Raw genomic sequence first — 15,474 nt, 5'->3', positions numbered from 1 at the left:
TCACTTAAAATTAAGTTAGGAGGAATTGTGTGGAACCTGGCATTTCCTACAGTGCATAAACCCTCCAGAGAAGTAAATTAAATAAATACATTGTATAATAAACCAGGTTAATGTTATGTTTATTCACTTTGTGTTTTGCATTTGTACACTGAGTTTCACATTTAATTCAATATACATTTTTTACTATTATTTAAACAATGTTTTAGGTCAGTATTAAGTGGATGTATTGTGTATTTTGTGTGCATGGATGGATTACACATGTGCAGTATCAGGAGGATTAAGCTCATTCGTGTCTCTGTGTTCACTGTCTGTCTGTCAGCATCTGTCCTCTGATCTAAAAAACACGACTTCAAGCGCTCGGATGATTCTTTCACCTCTCATTTAATGCCTGATATTCAAGCTTGATCTGCAGTGAGCTGAACCGCGAGATGACCCACAAACATTTGCAATATTTCACCTTTTGTGTCGTCTGCCATATGATTATACCAGGTAAAGCATTCTTCCTTCTTACATATCAAGCTGCCATTGTGCTATTGTTGGTTACAGGTCACATTTATTTGATATTTCATTGCAGTTTGTAGCTGTAAAAGGATGTAAAATGTAAGTTTCATATAAAAAAAGTGCTGTAAAAGATATTAAAAATTGCATTATTTGCTATTAGATTAGTATCTCTCTGATTTAAAATTTATTTTAGCATTTTTATATACTGTTATAATACTAATATTTTGAATTATGAATATAAATGTATAAGGGTAATTCTTCACATGGACACTTTTATGTCCAAAAATATATATAATTTTGTTTAAATTCCTCTTTCTTTGTTAAACTTACATTAAAACCTACTTTTAAAAAAATGACTAGCTTTCTATTATATATTTTTAATATTATTCATCCTCCTTTTAGGTGTCAAAATCACTGTTTTCACCTTGTCACACACCCACAGTTTTAAACTTCAACAATGAAAATAACATGTTCAAATATTATTTATCTGGTGTCTATTAATGTATCTTAATGAAGCACTAGGCAAATAATTTAAATATTTTATAGTTACTAATGTGAGACTATTATCAATATTATTTTTGATACAAAATATCTGTCACACAGTATCAGTGTCATTTCCAGCACAACACTGTAATGTCGCTTTAAAAAGTTTGGTTAAAGATTATTTAGGTGGTTTCTATGAAAATGAATAGTGACATCTAAGCACAAGTTCAAGAATTTAAATTTAAATTAAAATTTTTATCAACAACACTCGAAGAAAAATCAAGGTAAATATTGCCTGATAAGGAAATACATTTATTCTACGTCATTTCCAAACATGTTGTACCTTTAAAGATGTTCTTAAAAACTAAACAAAATTAAAGGTAAATAAGAGTGTTTTGTATACATAAAAGGCTAGTCAAATCAAGTCCAAGCTAATCGATGAAGCTATTTTTCATTTCTTCACAATAAACTGTTGAAATGTCATTTCCACCACTGTCATTTCCATCACCACAACATTTTTAAAAAATATTTAAGTTTAATACTTAATACTTTTATAGTCATCACATATTAAAAGTGTATTCACAATGTATAAGTGCATGCTCTATTTAATATACAAATTCAGTTTATTTGTTTTCTAATAAGCTCTTATCCAAATTTATATTAAATTTTCGAGTGTGACAGATGTACAATTCAGCATACAACTAATTTATTTCATTGACAAATGTATGTGGAAAGATTGGTTAAACTAGACACTAAATGATCTTAGACAATGTTTTAGTGTCATAAGTTATTTCATTTTAAAATAAGCTTTATATTGATGGCAAAACTTTTCTCTTCTTATCTAATTTTGTCCACTTAAAGATCTTGAAACTAGACAAATTGTTAATTTTGAACAAGTTTCTTTTACTCAACTTCACAAGGCTAAAAGTGCCCGTAGTTGAAGAATGGCCCATATATATTCACATGTACATTTATGTTTTGCATATTTTTACTAGCTTTGATCTATATACAGTTGAAGTCAGATTTTTTTTCTTTTTAAATATTTCCCAAATAATGTTTAACAGAGCAAGGAAATTTTCACAGTATGTCTGATAATATTTTTTCTTCTGGAGAAAGTCTCATTTGTTTTATTTTGGCTAGAATAAAAGTAGTTTTTAGTTTTTAAACATTTTAAAATAACATGTTATTTTTTTCCCCAATTTCTCTTTAACCGAGAGAAGATTTTTCAACATATTTCTAAACATAATAGTTTTAATAACTAATTTCTAATAACTGATTTATTTTATCTTTGCCATGATGACAGTAAATAATATTTGACTAGATAGTTTTCAAGACATTTCTACACAGCTTAAAGTGACATTTAAAGGCTTAACTAGGTTAATTAGGTTAACAAGTTAGGATAATTAGGCAAGTTATTGTATAACGATGGTTTGTTCTGTAGACTATCGAGAAAAACATAGCTTAAAGGGGCTAATAATTTTGTCCCAAAAATGGTTTTTAAAAAATTAATAACTGCTTTTATTCTAGCCGAAATAAAACAAATAAGACTTTCTCCAGAAAAAAACATATTATAATACATACTGTGAAGTTTTCATTGCTCTGTTAAACATAATTTGGGAAATATTTAAAAAAGAAAATTAAATATCAAAAGAGGGCTAATAATTCTGACTTCAACTGTATAATACTCTGAATTGAGAGTTATTTTTGTATGCTTATACACTATTATAATAGTAATATTTTGAATATATATATATATATATATATATATATATATATATATATATATATATATATATATATATATATATATATATATATATATATATATATACACATACACACACACACACACACACACACACATACATATATTCATGTTTTGCATATCTGGGCTGGCTTTGACACCTAATGAACACATTGTTATATGTATAATAAACATGATACATACTAAATTAAACATATGTCCATCCACTGTAAACAATAACATAAATATGATCAGTTATTAATAAATTAATATTATTCTATGCACTATTGCTCCCATTATTTTTATATGCATGTAAAAAGTAACAAAATATAATAAATGTGTAGTTTTTTTTAATGCATAAAGTTTTTTTTTTTATTTACATATAAGTTCTATGTTAAGCTGCTTTGACAATCTAAGCGCTACAGAAATAAAGATGAATTGAATTGAATATATTACTCTGAACTGTCGTGAGAGTTACTATAGAATGTTATATACTATTATAAAAATAATTTTGCAATTATGCAAATAGAATTTTTATATTCATGTATACATTAATTTTATGCATATTCATTTTTATTCTGGCTTATTTACCTTTATACACACACACACACGCACGCACGCACGCACGCACGCACGCACACACACACACACACACGTATATAATACACCTAATGAATCCATTGTTATATAAAAAAACAAAATGAATAATAATTTGAACTTACGTCCATCTATATGTGATATCATAAATACAATAAATGAATACTAAATTAAGGTGTATTCAAGTCTTTCCACTGCTAATATTTAATAATAAAATTATATGTAACTAAATTTATATAAATATTTAACACTTATATTATTTCAAGTTATATGTATGAGTGAATATCAAACGATAGTGTATGTATTTAATATATAATATTCATTACATTTTAATTTTAAATGCGTTTCAGTTTGTATTTGTTTATTTCATTTGAAATATTTGACATTTATATTACAATTATTTCAAGTAAACATTTCCAGTTGATATATATAGAGCTACATTTTACATATTAAAAGGTTGACATTTGATACAGTACAACTACATTTTACTAAACAAAAAACATTTTATTTTGATAATTGTGGTTTTAGTAAATAATAACCCTGATTGACATCACATTCAACATGATAATCCTTTCAGTAAATCTCTTTTAAAGCTTTATAAAAAACCATAAAGCAGTTGCAGACATCTGGCAAAACCCAGACCTGTGTCTATACACTCAAAGCTGCTCTTATAACTCCTTAAACACAGTAATTTTCCACTAACGCAGGTATTTAACACTGCATTACATGAGCTCAAATCAAGCCCCATACAGTCAGACATCGTGGTTTATGTTAATGGTGCATGAGAGCAAAGAATAACAGTGTTTTATTACCTCTCTTCCAATAACAGTCAACGTCAGTATATGACGGAGATGCTTAATGTCAGATTTAGTCAGTCTGTGCTGTTGTATAGCTGGCGACGGTTAATCTAGCAGGAAATCTCTCCTCTCCACTCTTTCGTGATGAAGCCATCTGTCATGTGGACATGTGTTTCTGACAGGCAGCTCTCATTTATTACTGGCCAGTAGCATAAAAGCATGCCAAACAACTGCATATACAGAGCAAAATGTGTGCTGTTACCTTGATTGCTGTCATCATTTAATCACTTTGTTAGACGTCGTCTGTAAGATACCTGTTTCATACATGTAAATGTTGAGAAATTTAGTCCTTTGGGCTTTCAATACGGTTATTTTTTTTTAAAGTTTGATGAATCCAAATCAACTGAGATGTGTTAAAATTTAGCAAAATGTATATTTGCACTTTGAAATAGATTGCTTTGTCCTCACTATATTACTTTTTTTAGACATCATTGGTGTCTTTTGAAAGATTACGGTTTCATGTACGTGTTAATTCTGAGAAATTTCTTATTTTTGGCTTTCCATAGAGCTGTTTTTTTTATCAGTTTAATAAATATAAAACATCCACATTAACTGAAATCTGAAAAAAGTGAAAAATGTATGTTAATACCTTGAAAAAAATAGCTTTGTCCTCACTTTATAAGACATCATATGTATCTTCTGTAAGATACCCGTTTTATGTACCTGTGAGTTTTGAGAATTTGTAAATTATGGCTTTCCATGAAGTTATTTTTTTTCAATTTAATAAATAGAAAACATACAAATCAACTGAAATGTGTAATTAAAGTGAAAAATATATGTTAATACATTGAAAAAGACTGCTTTTGCTCACTTAATTACTTTTTTAGACATCGTTGGTGTCTTCTGAAAGGTAGCCATTTCATGTACCTGTAAATTTCGAGCAATTTGTCAATTTTGGCTTTCCATAAAGAGTTATTATTTCAGTCTGATGAATACACTTTCAGAAATAAAGGTACGCAAGTTGTCACTGGGGTGGTACAGTACCTTTTCAAAAGGTACAAATTTGTATCTAAAGGGTCCATATTAATACCTCAAGGGTACATATTAGTACCTTAAAAGTACAAAAAAATTTCCTCTAAAAATCTTTAGGTACTAATATACTGAATACTATTTTTTACTGTATTTTTATACATTAAAACATTTTACAGAACAGAACATTCAGTGACAGCAGCGATATATATATATATATATATATATATATATATATATATATATATATATATATATATATATATATATATATATATATATATATATATATATGTATATAACGACAGAAAAAAAATAACCCTAGATAAAAATACATTACAAAAAAAAAAAAAAACATACATTATTTTCAGTGTTGAAGGAGCTGTAAATATTATCTCCTGTTCAGATACAAATTAGCAGGTGCCCATCTTTGTTTAAAAATATCCTTTTTCAATTGAAGTTGAGCAGTCATATACTCCATTCTATATATAGATTCAAGTTTTTCTATCCACTGTACTATTGTTGGAGGTTGTGGCTTCATACAATTTATTGTTATAGTCTTTCTTGTGCTTAGTAAAAGTATATGTAATAAACATCTCTGGTTTTTATTATATATATTATGGGGTAACCTTTTAAGCAAGAAAAACAGGGGAATAATATACACTTTTGAGGAACCAAAATGGACCCTATAAGTACAAATGTGTACCATTTTGAAAAGGTACCACCCCAGTGACAACTCGCGTACCTTTATTTCTGAGAGTGTAGAAAACATCCCAACCAACCTAAATATGTGATTAAAGTGAAGATCGTATGTTAATGCCTTGAATTGTCTTGAAAGCTGCAGTACTCAGGGAAATTGTCTGACACAAAAAATACAGTACCAGAAGGGGGCAGCCGAGCTACATTCTCAGTAGTGGCCAATTTTAAAGGAAGGGAGTCTGCCGCAGGTGGCTGTTTCTCTGTGGAAGGTGGAGGTGTTTTCTCCATGTTTTGTTCATATTTGCTAAAACCTAATAAAATGGTTCATCTGGGATAATTGTGTTTTTTGTTTTCTGATAAGTAAAATAGACACATTATAGAATTTTAGACACAGTATTGTCAACTCACCACAGACATAGCTCTAACTCACCACAGCCACGGCTCTAACTCACCACAGCATTGGCTCTAATATTACATTTTCGACTGTAGGCCTATTAGTAACATAAATAAAATGCATATATAAATCAAAGCCAGCACAAAGTGAATATGTATGGACAAACAGAAAGCATTCAAATCAGCAGAAATATGTGATTACATCGAACAAAATGTATTTTAGTACCTTGAAACAGTTGCTTTGTCATCACTTCATTGTTAGATGTCATCTGTGTTATCTGAAAGACAAATGAAGAAAATAAAAAAATGTAAATATACATAATGAATATCACATTTTTGGAAAAGTACATTACGTAATGTCCACTCTTCGCACACATTAATTTTCTGATTTTGATTGTAATGTAATAACGTGAAGCTTACTGTAGGTAAAGCTGCTTTGGAACAGTAATTATTGCAATATTTGCTATACAGATTTACTTGAATTGAACTGAACAATGCAAACAGTTTTTCATGCAGCTGTTAATTTTAGGAATTATGCCCTTTTGGCTTTCCATAACAATTTTAATAATTGTTTAATAATTGTTTAATCTTTATTAATCTGGGGTCGCCACAGCGGAACAAACCGCCAACTTATCCAGCATATGTTTCATGCAGTGGATGCCCTTCCAGCCGCAACCCATCACTGGGAAACATCCACACACACTCATACATGGTCAATTTTTTAGCACACCCAATTCACCTGTACCACATGTCTTTGGACTGTGGGGGAAACCAGAGCACCCGGAGAAAAATATTATAATATACTTATAATATTATTCATTATATTACTGCTTTTAGCACCCAAAAAGATGGAGTGCCAAAATATACAATCATATGATTTTATACTATATCCTTATACAATTCTTTCTTTCTTTGTTAGTTTGCTGGGGAGCCAATGGAATATATGCTCAAAAACTGCTCAATGATTTATTTAACAACTACACAAGTGCTCTGAGGCCAGTGGAGGATACAGAAGATATCCTGAACGTCACGCTTCAGATCACCCTCTCCCAAATCATCGACATGGTACAGTAATATCTCACCCTTTATACACAAATGACCACTCTGGAGACAAAATGCTGACATTCACTACACTATAAAAAAATCCCAAGACAAAAAGTCATGAAAACAAATGAATTGCCATCTGAGATTTTCTTTTAAAATGAGCATTTTTCTCAGGCTCCTATATCTTGATTCAGTAATTTAACTTTTATGGCAAAGAATAGGTAAATTATATCACTTTTAACATGAAATAACTGAACATAAACATAAGAGGCTGAGAAAAAGGCTCTTTGTAGAAGAAAATTCCACAGTAGTATAGAGGTTTTTGCTACTGAATTTAAAATATTTTATGTTATTTTTACAAATACAAATCAGTTAATTGGGTTTCAACTAAATTAATTTTAATTATACAAAGTTTAACTTAATAGTTTTAGTCAGTTTAACTGATCTAAGTTGAGTTGACTATAAAAGTTTCTTTGACTCAACTAATTAAAATTGTAGGCAGGAGGAATTGCTTTTACAGCGTAGTATAACAAGCACAGACCAATGCAAACAACGTGAACACTGTGCCGTTATTCATTTAGTAAGAAAATAAAAGAAGAATGATGCATTTGATTGGTCAAAATGGTGTGTTTATCCTACAAATATTACAATAGCTTTGTTTACATATTAGGCGGCATTTGGTAAGAGAGGCTAGTTCATTATATCATTTGCAAAGTGGAGATTCTGAACAAAAAATCAGGGGTTTTTAACATCTTTATAAATAAAATATTGCACTAATTAATTAACAGGGAAGTTAAGTAAGTAAGTAAGTAAGTAAGTAAGTAAGTAAATAAAGTAAATAAATAAATAAATAAAAAACTGTGGGGTTTTTAAATGATTTCTGAACATTAAAAAATAAGACCTGTTTAAAATTATTCAGCACCTACGTGAAAAAAATGTTTGTTGTTTGTTTAAACTACTTACAGTATTTAAAATAAGCTAGAACAACACAATTCTTCAGATTTTATTGGCACAACTTCATTTTTTATGTTCAATCCACTTAAATTTGTAATAACTAATAAGCTAACTCAATTCCTTCATGTTGTCACAACAAGAATCAATTGTGTGGAAACTCCGTAATTCAGTGAATTTAATACTTTTTGGGTCTAGAAGGTTTTTTGTTTATTGATATTACTTTTTAAGACCTTGCAGAAACCCTGAATTAAGATGACCAAGAGCTTCCTCATTTTTTATTTATTTATTTTTTGCTTATGTATTAGACTTTTTCCACATTATTTAATTATAAGTACATTTTATTACACACATTTTGCATAATCAAAATTATTTCCACCTACTAAGATGCAACATTCTGTTTCAGGACGAGCGTAACCAGATTCTGACGGCATATTTGTGGATACGGCAGGTGTGGATCGACAAGTATCTCACCTGGAATAAAGAGAACTATGATGGACTTGACACCATCCGAATTCCTGGTAGTTACGTTTGGAGACCTGATATAGTTCTATATAACAGGTAAGTTAAATTTGTGTTGGATTTGACTTGTTTAATTGCTCTTTCTCCTTTAGCCACAAGGAGGCAAAAGTGGAACGCTTAAAGGGATCGTTCACGCAAATCTGAAAATTCTGTCATCATTTCTGTCACAAACCTGTTTGAGTTTGTTCTTCTGCCGAACACAAAATAAGATATTTTAAAGAAACCTGTATTATTGACTTCCATATTTGTTTTTCCATAAAAGTTCCAGGTTTCCAGCTTTCTTCAAAATATCTTCTTTTGTATGCCTTTAAATCAGACTTTTATGATGAGTTCAGGGTTACTCATAAACAGACCAAATAATTTTTGTTTTCTCATCAAAGATTTTAAAGCAATGGGATCAAAATATGTCACTCAAAAAGACTTTTCGCACTTTCTTTTTAGTCACTGAGTTTTTAATCAATGTAAACTTGTTTTAATTACCGTTTTGCATTGCATAATTTGAGCTTTATTTTATCTCCAGTACACCAACAAATTTGAATGTAGAAAATTGAACTGTACAGTTTATCAAAGTGACTTTTTTTTTTTTACATTTTTTATACTTTGAAACAATATATTGTATAATAAATAGCATATAAAGAAATAAATCCATACAATGACAGAAAAAGCACTAGCAGCATAAAGACATAGCAGGCCCGGCTCCAGCTTGAAACTTTAGGGTGGGCCAAGTGACATTCCAGGTGGGCAAAAAAAAAAAAAAAAAAAAAAAAAAAAAAAAAAAAAAAAAAAATATATATATATATATATATATATATATATATATATATATATATATATATATATATATATATATACATATATATATATATATATATATATATATACATATATATATATATATACACACACACACACACACATATATATATATATATATATATATATATACATACATATATATATATATATATATATACATATATACACACAAACACTTGTTAGTGGTAAATAGCTAATACATTACCATTTTGAAACTATTAATTTTTTTTCGCAAATAACAAATTTCAATTGATGCACACATGGCCTTTAGCGTGCTTTATCATAACATTCTATGTGTGTGCGCTGGCCTTTATCACACTGTAAAAAAATTACAGAACAAAAAGCCATCACAGCAAAAGCTTTTATGTTAATTTATCTTATTTTGAAGGTATTTTTTAAAGTTACACAAAGTTTAACTTATTTTTTAGTCAGTTACATTAATGTAATTTAAGATGACTAGAAGAAATAATTTGATTCAACTAAACATTTATGGTTTCCCCCACAAGTCCAAAGACACGTGTTGTTGAGTGTTTAAGCTTTAAGCTTTTTACTAAGCTTTTCATGTGCTGCTGATGATGTGACTATATAAGTGATTTGATTACAAGTAAATTGGGTAGGCTAAATTGTCCGTAGTGTGTGAATTGGTGTGCATGGATGTTTCCCAGTGATGGGTTGCAGCTGGAAGGGCATCCACTATGTAAAATATATGCTTTATAAGTTGGCGGTTCATTCCGCTATGGTGACCCCTGATAAATAAAGGGACTAAGCCGAAAAGAAAATGTATGAATTAATGAATAAACATTTAAGGCACTGTAAAAACTGCAAAAATGCTGGGTCCCACACAATCGATTGTGTTGGGACAACATGAAGGAATTAGCATAAGTAAATTGAATATGAATCGATTAAGTTGTCCCCCTAAAAATATCAAGAGTTTAGTTGTTTTAGCTCATTTAAATAAGTAGTTTGAACAAACAGAAATGTCATTTTTTGTGTGTATAATTTTTTTTTTTTACATTGCACTATTCTTCATCTCTCTCTTACAGTGCAGATGATCACTTTACCAGCACTATGGACACCAACGTGGTCATCAGGCATGATGGTCAGATCATGTGGGACGCCCCAGCCATCACCAAAAGCTCCTGTAAAGTGGACGTCTCCTTCTTCCCCTTTGATGCCCAGCAGTGCCGCCTGACCTACGGCTCGTGGACCTACAACGGCAACCAGCTGGACATTCTGAACGCCATGGAAAGTGCAGATCTAGCCGATTTGGTCGATAACGTAGAATGGGAGGTGTTGGGAATGCCGGCCAAGCGAAACATCATTCTGTATGGATGCTGTGCCGATCCGTATCCTGATGTGACGTACACCCTGAAGCTGAAGAGAAGAGCGTCGTTTTATGTGTTCAACCTGCTGATCCCCTGTGTGATGATCTCTTTCTTGGCTCCTCTGGGTTTCTATCTGCCGGCAGACTCGGGAGAGAAGGTGTCTCTGGGTGTTACGGTGATGCTGGCGCTCACTGTGTTTCAGCTGCTGGTGGCTGAGATCATGCCTCCGTCTGAGAATGTGCCTCTTATAGGTGAATCATTTGTGCTGTGAAAGATATACAGTAGTCAACATTTGAGGGGAATCAGAATGTTTTTTATTTTTTTTCATTTTTGTCAATGAAGAGAAGATTTTTTTCAATATATATATATATATATATATATATATATATATATATATATATATATATATATATATATATATATGTGTGTGTATATATGTGTATATATATATTAGGGCTGTTAAAATTAGCGAGTTAACGCACATGATTCATTTGAAATATTTAAACTAACACAATCTCATGACAATTATTAACTTTTTGATTTAGTGGCTAATTCGTATGAATTCGTATGATCTAATTTGTACTATTTACTATGGTTTGTCCATCACCCAATGACAGTTGGGTTTAGGGGTGGGCTTGGGTGCCACGCCTCCTTTTTAAAATCGTACATTTTTGTACGACTCAACTCGTACGAATTCGTAAGAATTAGCCACTAAATTGACAAAACATAAAATACGTACGTTTCCTCATGAGATCAGGCTGATTTAAACTGTAAAAAAAACGCAAATAATGCAGTTGCAGTTTTTTTTTACCTCCTGTTGTGGCCGACGTGTGTTCAGGGACGGCGCGTGCATAGAGGCGACCTAGGCAGCCGCCTTGGGCAGCAGAATAGTGAGCGAACCCCATTGTCCTTGCGTTTATCTGCTACACCTACCCCCTCCCTCACGGCTCGCACTTTCATCCGCAAACCAGTCACTTTAGAGTTGAGGGCAGTGTGATTGCCTTTTGCCTAGAGCACCAGTTAAGCTTGCTCTGGCCCTGCGTGTGTTTAATGTGCTAAACAAATTTGGATAAGACTAAGAACACGCTTCTAGAAGGAAAGTTTCAGTGTAAAACAATGTGGCATCACCAGGCTATACTGCGTTTTAATGGAATTGGTTACCTCATGGCTGACGGAAAGAAAAACCTTCGCATTTCGTGACTCGCATGATCCTTTAAGGTAATCAAAAATCGCTGCTTACATGGTAGACTCTTAATCAGTATTTTTCTTAATCATAAATGCGGAGTATTGGTGTCCATATAAATGTACTCAGTGAAAGTGGCAGATGAAGTCGCAAGCTGTCAAAGACAGCCCTATTCCCTGCCGCTACTTCCATGAGCCCTCACATTTTCTAAATTTGACGTGTTTCCCCCTACACGCAACTTTTGTCGGTATCCTTGCTTGTAAAATAAAGCCATAGTTTAGAATGCTTTGATGAATGTGATTGTGCTTGTTGATCAATCTGAAGGGATTCCTCACTCAACGGGTTCGCTGTACTGCGCGCGTTGTCTGTGCGTGTGTGCATGTGTGTTTGTAGTTTGTTATTGGCATTGATTGTTTTAAAATTCAAATGGCACTTAAATGCCTTTATTTTTATTTCTGTAATAAATATGGCAGTTTGTGATTAATCATGATTAATTACAAAAAAGGGTGATTAATTACTTAAATCTTTTAAAAATAATTTGACAGCCCTAATATATATATATATTTCCCAGTGTTGGGTTGCGGCTGGAAGGGCATCTGCTGCATAAAACATATGCTGGATAAGTTGGTGGTTCATTCAGCTGTGGGAACCCCTGATTAATAAAGCAAAAAAAAAGAAAATGAATGAATGAATAAAAGAATGAATATATAGTTATATTGAAAAAAAATTGCAATATTTTCATAGTATTGTGCAATCTTAATCATATCATTGTCCCTTATTGTGTCTCTGCTTTTATATGCATTCTACAGGGAAATATTATATAGCCACGATGACCATGATCACTGCATCCACAGCCCTCACCATCTTCGTTATGAACATCCACCACTGTGGCCCAGATGCCAAACCTGTTCCAGACTGGGCCAAGAAATTCATCCTGCAGTATCTGGCCAGGATTTGCTTCGTCTACGAAGTGGGTGAAAACTGCATGACGCCGCAGCCAGAGAAACCAGATCCTCAACCGCAGAAGCCTCAGGACTGCAACTGCAACATGAACGGCCAAGCTGGAAAAGACGACTTTGTGTTTAAATTCGACAGAAATCAAGAAGCCACATCTCCGAAGCTGCTTGAAGACAGAGAAGATATGTCACAAATATTGAGCCCGGCGTGCTCACTAGGAAAACATCCCACCTGTCGATATGGGGTGTGGAAGGAGGGAGTGTTCATGAGTATGGATTGTGGCGATGGAGCGGCTGAGACTGGAAAACCAATAGGAAGAGGACAGGAAGGGTGCAGAGATCATGACTCTGGGTTTAAATCACAGTGCAAGTGTGATCAGCAGCATCTCCTGAGGAATATTGAGTATGTGGCAAACTGTTACCGTGATCAGAGAGCTACAGCGAGACGAACAGGAGAGTGGAAGAAAGTCGCCAAAGTTCTGGACCGATTCTTCATGTGGCTGTTCTTCATTATGGTTTTCTTCATGAGCCTGCTTATAATGGGGAAAGCCATTTGACATGGAGGTGACTGAAAGAAGGACATGACTGAAATAATGCAAGTCTAGTAATATTTATTACAGCACTTCATACACACAAAATTTATTCAATTAAATTTATTCAATTTTTTGTAAGGTAAGTGGTTGCCAACAATTTATATGGGCTGAATTTAAACAAACAAATTAAGTTGAACATTAGTACATTGAATCCGTCAGAACTCGGCCCATTTAAATTTTTTGCAATAGAACTTACCTTCAAAAAATTTCAGTGTAGTAGATTGTTTGATTCTTCAAAGTATTTAATGATTGCAAAAGAGTTAGTGGTGAGAACTTCAAATAATGAGGCAAAATCACACATCATGAGTATACTGTTGTCTGATTCTTAAAAAAAGACTTTATACAAACAAAAGCATATAGTTTAACTAGTGTTTCTCTATTCTCAAACAATTGACTCTCAGTGGGTTTTCATTAGTAAATAAAAACCATACAGCTCAAATGGTGTCTGATTCTCTGTTTCATTCTTTGGTTCAGTGTTTAGGTAAAAGCACGTGAAGACAGGGAGAACAACCAAACTCCACACAGAAATGCCAACTGGCCTAGCTGGGACTCAAACTAGTGACCTTCTTGATGTAAGGCAGGGCCGGATTAACCAATGGGCATTATGGGCACAGGCCCAGGCGCCCATGCCCCTGCAAGGGGGGGGGGGGGGGGGGGGTGTGTGGAAGGTTAAGGTTAAGTGCAAATAGCATACCTAAATGGAATAAGCTTGTTAACCAATTTCCGCCCATCACTGTTTGATTGACAGAGACAACATACCTAAGAGTGCCACTGAAGGGCCGTTATTACCATGAGTGGTGTAGCTCGTAAAGTGCATGGCATCATGATTTAACGTGATTATTCATCAACCTGGTTCGAATGCAGCGTCTGATAAATTCTTATTTTTTTCCTCATTACATATCAGATTGGAAATACATTTATTTTTAATAGAAAGGAAATATTTTTGTTTAAAAATGAAATAATGAAAATGTGATATAAAGTTACAAGTGGCTCGTGGGTTTTTATTAAGGGTAAGCTTATTTCATTTGTGTTATAAACAGCATCTAAATATTTATTTTAAATATTCTATAAACAGTTATTCACCTGGTTTTAAATGTTAGCAACATTTTAATATAACTAATTTGTATTTACAATGAATACCCTTTAAATATATATATCTTAGTACTGCTTCAGTGAACTTGAACAAGTATACTAAAAACTATTAAAAATAAATATATGTTAAATCTTTTTTTGACTATTAATATATGTACTTTACAGGGGCGCCAGCAGGATTTTGTTCCAAGGTACGCACAAATCCAGGACTGCCCAGCCCCCTTCCTTCAATCATGTCAAGAAACGCTGATGCTTGCTGTCAAAGGCTACATTATTTAAGGCCATTCGTTATGACATAATTTGTTTTCTTTTTAATTTTAATATTTCACTGAAATCTAAATAAAAGCACATCAGCACCAAGGAATCAGACGCTCAAGACGTAATCTTGAAAATGATGTCATATTAAAAAATGTGCAAATATATGAAAACAGATTGTGATACAACACAATTAGTAAAGCATTTATTAAATCCTTACTTTTACTGACTCAAAGTCTTCCATCCACACAGATGAGTAGTGGACGAGCTCAAACAAAAAATATAATTTGTATATTTTCTTGGAAAAAAAATATTTTAAAAAATAATTTCGTATATAGTTTGTCTCTTAAAACTAACTGCAGATATTGTGTAGATTTGCTGTATTTTCTCCTCCAAATGTCTCTCAGACCTTACAGCTAAAATATCACATATCTCTTAACGTGACAAAACATGCAGATCACTCATTGCGCCTTTGCATGTCAATATACTGTTGG

At 32.3% G+C, this 15,474-nt stretch overlaps 1 protein-coding gene and 1 long non-coding RNA gene across 6 annotated transcripts in view; one reads left to right on the top strand and one right to left on the bottom strand.

Annotated features, from left to right (window-relative positions):
- Positions 1-15,474, bottom strand: part of LOC147840683 (uncharacterized) — a 38,902-nt gene that overhangs the window by 11,997 nt on the left and 11,431 nt on the right. Inside the window, exons 4-7 of one of the 2 annotated variants that reach the window (XR_015509778.1) lie at positions 10,638-11,166; positions 6,470-6,521; positions 4,385-4,436; positions 4,138-4,276 (exon numbers count right to left, since the gene is read on the bottom strand). This is a non-coding gene — a long non-coding RNA (uncharacterized LOC147840683). The remainder of the gene's footprint in view (positions 1-4,137; positions 4,277-4,384; positions 4,437-6,469; positions 6,522-10,637; positions 11,167-15,474) is intronic. The other variant, XR_015509777.1, reaches the window with a different exon arrangement.
- chrna10a (cholinergic receptor, nicotinic, alpha 10a) lies at positions 250-15,283 on the top strand. Of its 4 annotated transcripts, none has more exons than XM_087282993.1 (6): positions 250-489; positions 7,163-7,308; positions 8,645-8,799; positions 10,620-11,152; positions 12,894-13,635; positions 14,891-15,283. In XM_087282993.1, exons 1-5 carry the CDS (start codon positions 429-431, stop codon positions 13,595-13,597), a joined length of 1,599 nt encoding a protein of 532 aa, XP_087139119.1. In that variant the 5' UTR covers positions 250-428; the 3' UTR covers positions 13,598-13,635; positions 14,891-15,283.

The sequence above is a fragment of the Danio rerio genome, chromosome 15, assembly GCF_052040795.2.
Source record: "Danio rerio strain M-AB ecotype USA chromosome 15, GRCz13ab, whole genome shotgun sequence".
NCBI lineage: Eukaryota > Metazoa > Chordata > Actinopteri > Cypriniformes > Danionidae > Danio > Danio rerio.
The sequence above is the reverse complement of the archived record's forward strand: the minus strand, read 5'-3'. Positions and strand labels throughout refer to the sequence as shown.

Excerpts from the sequence above, each read along its gene's own strand:
- chrna10a (XM_087282993.1), top strand. The coding sequence starts at position 429 with ATGACCCACAAACATTTGCAATATTTCACCTTTTGTGTCGTCTGCCAT. Across the intron at positions 490-7,162 it reads CTGCCATATGATTATACCAG|TTTGCTGGGGAGCCAATGGA; the intron begins GTAAAGCATTCT and ends TTTCTTTGTTAG. Across the intron at positions 8,800-10,619 it reads GATATAGTTCTATATAACAG|TGCAGATGATCACTTTACCA; the intron begins GTAAGTTAAATT and ends TCTCTCTTACAG.